Raw genomic sequence first — 10259 nt, forward strand, 5'->3', positions numbered from 1 at the left:
GCGGAAGTCCCGTTCCCTCCGCCAGCAAGGTGGCGGCTCTCGGGATCGTACTTCCGGCAGGAGCTCCCGGGACCGAGGTAAGGGAGTGCGTGGCAGAAGCTTTGCAAGCCCTGCCGGCGGGGGCTGGAAACCGAGAGTAGGATTCCTGGCTGAGCCGTGCGCTGCAGCGGAGGGCAGGTCCGGCTTCCGGACCCACTGCCAGGCTCAGTTCCCCTCCGGGGCTAGGGGGGGGGCCCAGGCGCCCGTTTGCGAGCCAGCTGCCTTGCACCTGCTCTCCTGGCAAGTACCGAGCACCCCTGGGACGCCCCGAGCCCCGCCGCGGAGGTGGGGTGGGCTGGGCAGGGACCACGTGAGCAAACAAGCACACGTCAGAAGCCAAGTGCCACGAGGCTGGGGAGAGGGCTCAGCCGGCGGAGGGAGGCAGAGGGGATGCAGCAGGTGCCAGGGAGGACGGGGTTGGACGCTTGACCAGCAGGGGAGGCCACTGCGCCCAATGCGGGGGGGGAGGGGAGCGGGGGTGTGAGTGGAGGTGCATAGAGCCCAGGGCCTAGGCTTCGCTGCAGACGGTCCATCATCTCCTTGGCTGCTTGGTGGACTCCCGGCGGTGGGGCCAGAACAGGACCCTGGGGGACCAGCTGGGATGTGAAGAAGCAGTCATGGCTTGGATGGAGCAGAGGTGAAGTGAGACAGGTGTTGGCGGTGGACTTGACAGCTGGAATGGAAGAAAGGGGGCACTGGTGTTTGCATCTGGCTTCAATATCCTGGTTTACCATGCTGGTGTTTGCTAAATGATTTTTGCAATAGGTTGGGTGGTACGAGGGGTAAGGATGTTTTATGTGCTCCTTATTTTGCATGGCACTACCCACCACGCCATTGGAAAGGCCTGGACCTTTCGGAAAAAGTCAGGGTTAATATCAAGAATGTAGTGTCCTGGGCGTGGGCCTTGGCTGGGAGGAGTAGGGCCAGGGTGAGAGTTGAGCAAGTCACGTCAGGCTGCAGGGCTTGCCCAGTTTGTGTTGGTTGAGGTGAGCAGGGAGTGGCAGCCCAAAAAAGCCAAGAAATTGTCCCAAAAAGCAGAACCAGGCCGAGGCATCTGACCAAGCTCTGAGTGGCTCTGCAGTGCCCAGGAGGGGAAGTGGTCATGGTGCCAGGGGGTGGGAGCTCGTGAGGCTGGCAGAGCAGGGGGTCTCTGATGGAATTGTGCTGTGAGGACCGTGAGCCAGCATTACGTGCTGTACCCATTGCCCACGACTCCCTTCCGTCTCCTCACAATTGGAGAAAGAGCCAAGGCCACGTGACAGGTTGCTCGGAGGAGGTGCTGGGATTGGTCTCTGCCAGGCCTGTGCCCCAGCTGGGGAGATTGGGGGGCAGCGGACACGTGCAGCAGGTCCTGGGCCCTGCCCTGACTTGGCTGCCTGGGGATGTTGAGGCAGAGCAGGGAAGGGCCTTCCTGGACAAGGAAGGTTTAGAACAGCCTTTACCCTTTGAGCTTTGTCTTCCCTTACGAAGTCAGGGCTGGGGGAGGGAGGCTGACGCCGGCTGGTTCTGTTTGTCTCCAGTGCGGGGCACGTGGCATGGGGCTGGCTTCCAGGTGTCCTTCTGCCTGAGGTCCAGCTTCGAATTGGTGGGTAAGCCAGCCCGATTGGAGAGAAGAAGCGTTTTTAGCTTTAGCAGTGCTGTTGTTACGTGTAGAGCTGTGAGGATGCAGGGGTTTACTGGCAGGGATGGATGGAGCGGGGGCTACGGCAAACACAGAAGATGATGCGAGTTGATTCCCGGTGGCCATCCCGGCTCAGGAGCCCTGGAGCTGAGTGCTCTGTTATCCTGTGCTTGCAGGAGTAGGGCAGGCAGCGGGTCGCACTTGGCCATGTCTGGAGACGCTGGGGGCAGGGGGCGAAGGATGCTGCTGCCAGCATTGGCTAGAGGCCAGTGACACTGCTAAACACTCTGCAGTGTCCCAGAAAGAACATCTCCCTAGGGCAGGCAGAAAGGTGCTGCCCCAGAGCTGCACGACACAGGTTCAGGGCCTGCGGCCCCGTGCCAACTGTCTGGGAACTGGGAACTCCCAGGAGACAGCTTCATTGTTTGGAGAGCCCTGGGGCTGTGGTCCTGGCGGAAGGCAGGAGAGGTGGGGGGAGTAAGGTTGTTTGTGGAAGAACTGACTGTCAGTTTTGCACTTAGAGAGGAAGGAAGCCAGGATGAGAGCCAGGGTGTGGCCTGGAACAGTGTGTGAGGGCAGCCCCACTTGCTGTGCTGGGCATAAGATGGGAGAGGACATAGACACTGTGGGCATGGGATGCCTGGTGGTAGACACCTGGGGGAAGGGAGTGAGGAACCTGCACTGGGGTTCACCACAGGAGACGGCAACCCAGGGAAGGCCTTGGAAGAAGCGAGCCTGCCTTGGGTGGGGCAGGACAGTGGCTCTCCATGCACGCACTGAGCTATCTTGTTGTTATGGATGTATTGTAGCAGTGCTCTGTTAGCCTGAAATGAAACTGTGGCTGATTAAAATCTGCCCACGCCTCATCGTTAACACTGACCATAACCTAAAAGGAGAGTCTTTGGCAGCCCAGGAACGTGTGTCCCAGCGTCTAGTTGCTGAGCACAGCAATTCCAGAAGTCACGGTGCGCAGCCGGGCTTCCCTCCTCGGTAGGGCTTCCCTGCTCGGTAGGGCTTCCCTCCTCGGTGGTGCCTCCAGGCCTGGGCAGCCGCAGGCGCAGGCCGCATGCCCATGTTGTGCTGGCCGCTCAGTACACACTCGCACACACGCAGCACCATCGCTGCTGGCACCGTTTTGACCAAAAGGTGAGTCTCTCCCCAGTGTCCATAGCAAATGTCTGCTTGTATGTGTGTCTGCCCAGAACATGGGTCTGTGAATGAGGCTGTAGTCGCTCAGGATATACAGTTAGTCGTGTGGCGTGCCTCATCGCTAGCTGTCAAGATCACCCCCTAAACCCCACTGCAGGTCCCCACATCTCCCCTAAAAAGAACCACAGTCTTGGAGTGTCCCTTGGCCAAGCCTTGTGCTAGCTCTTCACTTGCCTTTGGGGAGGGGCAGTGATAAGCCAGGCTCCAGAGTACAGACCAGAGAGGACAGGGCTGAGACCATCCTGGAAGGCTTCAAGGAGGAGGTGGCCTTTCAGCAAGTCAGGAATGTCTCAAAGGAGATGAAAGGGGGGGGGTGCGCTGGTGAAGTGGCAGGGTGACAGTTCTGGACCCGGCACTCCTCCATGCACAGACTGGTCCTCCTGGTCTCCCCACACTTGACAGGGAGGCAGGGAGTGGCTGAGGATGGCCCTGCCTGCGTGGGAGGAGTTGGTAAAGGCCCATTTTTTTTTTTAAAGATTTATTTATTTTTATTGGAAAAGCAGATATACAGAGAGGAGGAGAGACAGAGAGGAAGATCTTCCGTCCGATGATTCATTCCCCAAGCGGCTGCAACGGCTAGAGCTGAGCCAATCCAAAGCCAGGAGCCAGGGGCTTCTTCTGGGTCTCCCATACAGGTACAGGGTCCCAAGGCTTTGGGCTATCTTAGACTGCCTTCCCAGGCCACAGGCAGGGGGCTGGATGGAAAGTGGAGCTGCCGGGATTAGAACCAGCACACATATGGGATCCCAGGTATGTTCAAGGCAAGGACTTTAACCGCTACACTATCGTGTTGGGCCCGGTAAAGGCCCATTTTAACCCCTCAAGACTAGATCTGTCCCCCCAAGTATCACACTTGTTCTGTCACAGAGTGGAGAACACACAGGATGTAGGCATCTAGGCACGCCAGCCCTGTATTTGCAGGGGACACACGTGACTCAAGACCCCTGCCTGAGTGCTATGAAGGACAGAGAAGGGAGCCTGAGAGCCCTGGGAGTGGGCCCCTGGAAGTGACATTTGAGCTGAAGGAAGCAGGTTGAAGTGAGAAGGGACTGCAGGGTTGCCAAGAGTTCCATTCCTTCTGGGAGCAGGAGAGGGCCCAGTGCACTTGGAGCAATAAGGGGTAGGTTGTGGAGCCCAGATCAGTCCCTTGGCCCCTGCTTGCTGCCAGGCCCTGGGCAGCCCAGGACAGGCCTGCAGCTGAGGACACTCCGCCCACGCCTGCCCCACTCACCTGCTTCTCCCCATCTTTCCAGCAGCAGGCCTGGAGACCCGTGTGTCCCGCATCCCATTGGCCATGGAAGGCATTGGTTTGGGCCACCAGCCTCTCAGGTGAGGCCTGTCCTGGACTCTGTTGACCCGAGGAGTCATGGCGGCAAGGGCAGACTCTCTGGCCAGGAGACAACGGCCTTGTTGAGCGTCAGGGTCCAGCTTGGTGCACCTCCGTGTGCCACCTTCAAGAGAGGCACCTGTCCCCGCCGGGCCTCCACGGATGGGGAGGTGGGCCGTGGACGTGGCCTTTGTGTGGAAGGCGCTGCTGACACTGGGCCTGGTCCTTCTGTACTACGGCTTCTCCATCGGTATCACCTTCTACAACAAATGGCTGACCAAGGTATCTGGAGGCCAGGGCATGGGCGGGGAGGGCAGTGGGGACCCGAGCCTTGCTTCCCGTGTGTGGGTCGGGGTGAAATGTGGAACAGTGGGAGACGCCCAGGGATGAGCCAGGGAGCCTGGGGCCCAGGGACGCAGCTCCTTACTACACGGCCACCAGCTATTCTGGGATTTTAACGGAGACAGCACATTGGCCTATGGCGACTCTTACCCGGCCATGGGCTATGCAGGTGGCTAGCAGGTGTGTCAAAGTAATAGAGGCTGGATTGGGCCCCAGGGCCTCCAGTGTTAAGACAAACAGGCCCCGCGCAGGCAGGAGCCCTGCCACCCTGTTGTGGAGGCGGGAGACGGGCGCAGGGCCGGCTGTCTCACCCCAGCCTGGGCATCTGCTTTGGGTCTGCACAGAGCTTCCACTTCCCCCTGTTCATGACGATGCTGCACCTGGCTGTGATCTTCCTCTTCTCCGCCCTGTCCAGGGCACTCGTTCAGTGCTCCAGCCACAGGGCGCGCGTGGTGCTAAGCTGGGCTGACTACCTCAGACGAGTGGCCCCCACGGGTACGTGCCCCCAGGACGTGGCGGGAGAGGTCTGCTGGGGAAGGCGTCAAGGTCAAGTGTCCTGGATCTGGGTGGGGGCCTTGGTCAGGGATCTGAGAGGGAAGTGAAAGAATGGACGGGAGTGGGTGAGGCAGAGGGAGAAAGGAGAAGTCAGACCCTGGGGGCCAGGCACACGGGCGGGAGGGGGGACCTTATGGGGCCCCCAGCCTGGCGCTGGGGCACACCCACTCCTACTTGCCTGGGCAGATGTTAACCCTGTAGCTGCTGGGTGACAAGAGGTCCAGCAGCCCTAGAGAGGGGTGCTGGGGTCGCTCAGAGCCGTGTCCTGGCTGAGCGTGGCGGGGCCCTGTCTCTGCAGCGCTCGCGACGGCCCTTGACGTGGGCTTGTCCAACTGGAGCTTCCTCTACATCACCGTTTCACTGTGAGTACCCGCCGCGCCCTGCTGGCTGCTCCACCACCCCCGGGCACCCGCCCTCACTTTCTCAGCGCCTCCACGGGATGCCAGAACGGAGAGCAGTGAGCTGCAGAGCCTGTGGCCGCGCCTCAACCCCAGGGGCCATGCGTGGTTCTTCAGAGAACACAGTCCACCTGCTTGTCCCTCTCCCCTCCTCTCATGCTCCCTTCCACTTCCTGGTATACGGCCAGGGCCAAGTAAAGGGAGGGGCCTCTTGTCCTGGTGACAGAGGCCTCTGGAACTCTGTGCCAAGTCCGGGTCCCAAGAAAGCTCAGCCCAGCTCCTGTTGATCCTTGTTCCCCGGGTGCCCAGCTGTCCCCTTCTTCCCCAGCCCCCTGATGAGTGCTCCCCGGGGGGGTGGGTCTGAGCCACAGGCACCTGGGCTGCATTGTGGGTGATGTTCACTTCCAGGTACACGATGACCAAATCCTCCGCTGTCCTCTTCATCTTGATCTTCTCTCTGATCTTCAAGCTGGAGGAGCTGGTGAGGCAGTGCAAGCGGCTCTTTTCTCCTTCCTCCCCCTGCGGGTGCTGAGAAAAACCCCGGGGACAGGGGTTATTTTATCTTTATATATAAAGAGGGGACAGGGCCAGCCCAGGTGGCAGTAACTCCCTGCCCTGGGAAGGTACTGAGCAGGAGAGTGTATGGAGACGCTGCCTTCCTGTCCCCTGGGGAGGGGCAGGGCCACCTGGGGGCCGTGGGACACAGCCGCTGAACATCAGCCACGCGTGCATTGGTGGGCAGGGACCAGCCAGGACCCTTGAATCGGGTGAGGAAAGCAGGCCTCCTCGCCCCAATTGTGCCGAGCACCTGGGTTGGCTGCAGCTGCCCCTGCCAACCCCCTAGCCACACATACACACCCCTGGTTTCTAGCGCGCAGCTCTGGTCCTGGTGGTCCTGCTCATCGCTGGTGGCCTCTTCATGTTCACCTACAAATCCACGCAGTTCAATGTGGAGGGCTTTGCCCTGGTGCTGGGGGCTTCGTTCATCGGTGGCATCCGCTGGACCCTCACACAGATGCTGCTGCAGAAGGCTGAGCTTGGTGAGTGCCTGCTGCTACCCGAGGGAGGGGACCTGGTGCTGGCCAAGCTAAAGCCACACAGGCCCCACCTCATGGTGCCCATCTCCGCCCCCAGGCCTCCAGAACCCCATTGACACCATGTTCCACCTGCAGCCGCTCATGTTTCTGGGCCTCTTCCCTCTCTTTGCCGTGTTTGAAGGTATGTTGGGTCGTCCACCCCAGCGACACCTCAGTGAGGCAGGCCCCAGGTCCCCGCTCTGAGCCCAGCCAAGAAAGCCACTGTAGTAAGTCTTCCGTACAGACAGTGGCAACCATGACCTTGGCGGTGCGAGCCCTGAAGGGCCACCAGGACTGCTCCAGTTGTTTTGAACATGCTAACAGTTCATTCTGGCAGAAATCCGACACGTGAGGACTGACACCCCGATTTGCAGATGGGAAGAACTGAGGTGCGGGCGCCTGCCCGAGGCTTCAAGGCTTGGACGGGAGCATGACTCTGGAGCCAGCGGCCGGGCTCCCATGGCCATCTGTCATTTGCTTTGTCTTGCCTCCACAGGGGAGAGCAGGGGAGGGCAGCCCAGGCAAAGGACCCGGGAGTTCAGCCCGGGCTGCCATGTGGCACAGGCGTGTGTCCGGGGTCTTGGCAGCACAGCATCTGCCGAGGTTTGGCTCTCAGGGCTAGGCTGGGGACGTGATGGTCACCCACCTGCCTGCCGCCACTGTCATCTTGAGGAGGCCGGTGTCCTTTTCCTTGTTCCAGGTCTTGGGGATTAGGCTGTGTCCTGTTCATCTGTCTGTCCTCAGGGTCAGTGCAGAAAATTCCATCCCACATCCATTTAGGTTTCAAGCCACGAAGCATCTCAAACCTCCCTGAGAAAATTATTCCACCACCCCGTTGTCCAGGAAACTTCTGTTGAGAGACTTTTTTTCCCTCCTTCTGAAAATCTCCCCCGTTCCTTCATTCTGCCCCCTTGGCTGCCAGTGCTGCGCTTCCTGCCCGCCTGGTGTTCGTGCGGTCCCCTGTCTTTGCAATCCCACGTCCAAAAGCACCTGGTCGTCCTCACTTAGCAGAGCGCCATGGATTTAGCTCCTTTAATCTTCTCTGGTAAATTAATCCCCCAAGCGCCTTCATTACTTCCTTGCTCTTCCCCGAGTTCCCGTTGTTGGCAGCTGCCTTTGCAGCTCTGCTGAGCCCAGCTCCAGCCAAGACGTCCTACCCTGGGCCGCACTGGCCTGGGGGGGGGCCTTTCCGCCCTGCTGTGCACACTCCCACCCACACGGGATCTTGCTGCTCCCAGGAGCCCAGGAGTCCTTCACTCAGGTGGGCCATGCCGTGGGGAGTGGGGCACATTGCAGCATATGTGTGTATGTTTCCAGAGCTAGGGGCCCTGGCCTCTAGTCATTTTCTTGTGTATTCATGGGTTTTCTTTGTAAGAAATGGTTGTCAGGCCGTGACGCCTGTCTGAATAGCCCCCTGCACCTCGTCCACTCACTTGTTCGGTAGCGAGACCCGTGTATCGGCCTCAGCCCGTAGCTCTGCCCAGCAGGATCTAACATAACATGGAGATGTGGAGGGGCCTCTTGTCCAAGACCTGGCTGGAATGGGGACCAAGAGTCTTGCCTAGTGGGCCAGGCACTGCTCAGCTCTCCTGGGTCCCTCCCTCACCACAGCTGTAATCCCTCCCACACCAGGCTGGCACTTCACAAGGCTTGTAGGAGAACGGAATTTAAAAAGGAGTTCATTTTGGTGCCTGTAACACACATCTTCCTAGAACTATGTGATCTCACCCCCTATCCTACCCCCACCGCAAAGACCAGCAGGTAAGAGCAGGGCAGGGCTGTGCCAGTGTGTGCTGTGCCTGCCCCACACTGGCACCAGAGCAGGGCTATCCCAGTGTGTGCCTGCCTCGGGCCGGCGCTCCATGTCCCCATGTCACATTTTGGACCATCTGCCTGTTTAATCTTCCCACCGTCTTGCCTGGGGCTGCGGTCAGCAGGTACTCAGAAGGCAGACTCGGCCAGGGCAACCCCAGCCCCAGCCCTCCCCTTCTCTCCCGTTGCTTCCAGGTCTCCATTTGTCCACGTCTGAGAAACTCTTCCGTTTCCAGGACACGGGGCTGCTGCTGCGGGTGCTCGGCAGCCTCTTGCTGGGCGGGATTCTCGCCTTTGGTCTGGGCTTCTCTGAGTTCCTGCTGGTCTCCAGGACCTCCAGCCTCACCCTCTCCATTGCCGGCATCTTCAAGGTACAGACTTGGAGGTGACCCCACTACTGCACTAGAGAGGAGCCCCCAAGGGCGCCTCTCAGAGGCTTCCCAGAACTCTGCGGGGAGGAGGAGGAGACCAGGTGAGGGCACAGCAGGAACAGCAACTCTGCTCCCACCCAGGGAACACAGCAAGGGATTCCCAGACACATCTGACCCTGAATGCTCCCTCTGATTGTCCAGCCACCAGTGGAGGAGCACACACACAATCATCAGTAGAGTTCCGTGATTGGTGATGTCTGCCATTGGCACAGCCTAGGGCAGCGCCGTATGTGGTCTTTGTCTTGACTACCACCTAATACCACTCACCTTTGCCACTGCCCCCATGTCTCTGTCTTCCCAGCCCCCTACTCACTCACACCCCCGCCATTTCTGCAGTCACCCCTGCCCATAGAGCCCAGACGATGGCAGCCTAGAGCAGACATGCAGGAGCTGAGCGTCTTCCAGGAGAGATGCTGGGTGCCCTCTGCAGATGCTTGTGAAGGACTGGGGTGATGCCACATTGGGCATGGGAGCATGGGCAGCGCCCTTATTCTTGTGGCCCTGGCCTAGGCTGGGTACCCTTTGCTGCCAGCCTTGGGTCTGGCTTGCCTGTTTGATTCGTGACAGAATTGTGCAGAAAACACCTCTTTGAGGGGAGGCTAGCCGGAAGGGGTTGTCAGCAGCAGTGGTCCCGGGCCACTCTGCTGATCGCCTCCTTCCCTGTCGCACTTCCCCCCCAGGAAGTCTGCACTCTGCTGCTGGCTGCTCATCTGCTGGGTGATCAGATTAGCCTGGTGAACTGGCTGGGCTTTGCCCTCTGCCTCCTCGGAATATCCCTGCACGTGGCCCTCAAAGCCCTGCACTCCCGAGGTACCCAGGGCCCCTGCCGGGACAGACTTTCCTTGTATATCGCCTCCCATCTTCCCTGCACCCAGCCTCAGCCCTGGCTATTACTGTTGGGGGTGGGATTGGAGGGAGAGGGGCCGCCCTACCTGGAGGGGGTGGGTGGAGCCTGGTTAACTGCACTCCCAGTCTAGGCCAACCCTGGAGCTGCAGCGTTGTTAGGTCTCTGACCCAACTGTGGTCTCTAACCCAAGGTGACAGTGGCCCCAAGACCCCGAAAAGCCTGGGCTCCAGCCCCGACCTGGAGCTGCTGCTTCGGAGCAGCCCACAGGAGGAAGAGGATGGCCGGGAGGAGGAGTACTTCGTGGCACAAGGACAGCAGTGACCACCGGGTTGGCCAGCACAGGAACAGCCACGTGGCAGCCCGAGGCAGTGGATCAGCAGTCACAGGCACTGTCAGAGGCTCATGGCTCCTCCCCCTTCCCCTCTAGAGCCGGGGCAAGTGGACTGAGCCTCTGTCCCACCCAGACACACCCTACGCGGCTGAGCTGGAGCAGAGTGAACTGCTTGCTGGGTTCTGGGGACCAGGACTCATTTCAGAGGCCTCTCCACTCTCCAAGGGGACTGACGCGCAGGCTGGGGCCTGCTTACCTGGACAGCCTCTTT

General features: G+C 59.9%; 1 protein-coding gene across 2 annotated transcripts; it reads left to right on the forward strand.

Moving 5' to 3' along the window:
- On the forward strand, positions 1 to 10004 carry SLC35C2 (solute carrier family 35 member C2). Of its 2 annotated transcripts, none has more exons than XM_058679568.1 (10): positions 1 to 77; positions 4126 to 4478; positions 4883 to 5033; positions 5392 to 5455; positions 5900 to 5972; positions 6363 to 6531; positions 6626 to 6709; positions 8575 to 8750; positions 9491 to 9620; positions 9848 to 10004. In XM_058679568.1, exons 2-10 carry the CDS (start codon positions 4359 to 4361, stop codon positions 9976 to 9978), a joined length of 1098 nt encoding a protein of 365 aa, XP_058535551.1. In that variant the 5' UTR covers positions 1 to 77; positions 4126 to 4358; the 3' UTR covers positions 9979 to 10004. The 2 variants fall into 2 exon arrangements, with proteins under 2 accessions (XP_058535551.1, XP_058535550.1); XM_058679567.1 differs by having other exon boundaries at positions 2 to 77; positions 4123 to 4478.
- The last annotated feature ends 255 nt before the right edge of the window (positions 10005 to 10259 follow it).

This window comes from Ochotona princeps, chromosome 22, assembly GCF_030435755.1.
Source record: "Ochotona princeps isolate mOchPri1 chromosome 22, mOchPri1.hap1, whole genome shotgun sequence".
Classification (NCBI taxonomy): domain Eukaryota; kingdom Metazoa; phylum Chordata; class Mammalia; order Lagomorpha; family Ochotonidae; genus Ochotona; species Ochotona princeps.

What these genes read in the sequence shown, in the direction of transcription:
- SLC35C2 (XM_058679568.1), top strand. Translation starts at nt 4,359, where the DNA reads ATGGGGAGGTGGGCCGTGGACGTGGCCTTTGTGTGGAAGGCGCTGCTG. An exon ending in CTCTACATCACCGTTTCACT is followed by an intron (nt 5,456 to 5,899) that starts GTGAGTACCCGC and finishes GTTCACTTCCAG; the next exon opens with GTACACGATGACCAAATCCT. An exon ending in CCATTGCCGGCATCTTCAAG is followed by an intron (nt 8,751 to 9,490) that starts GTACAGACTTGG and finishes CTTCCCCCCCAG; the next exon opens with GAAGTCTGCACTCTGCTGCT.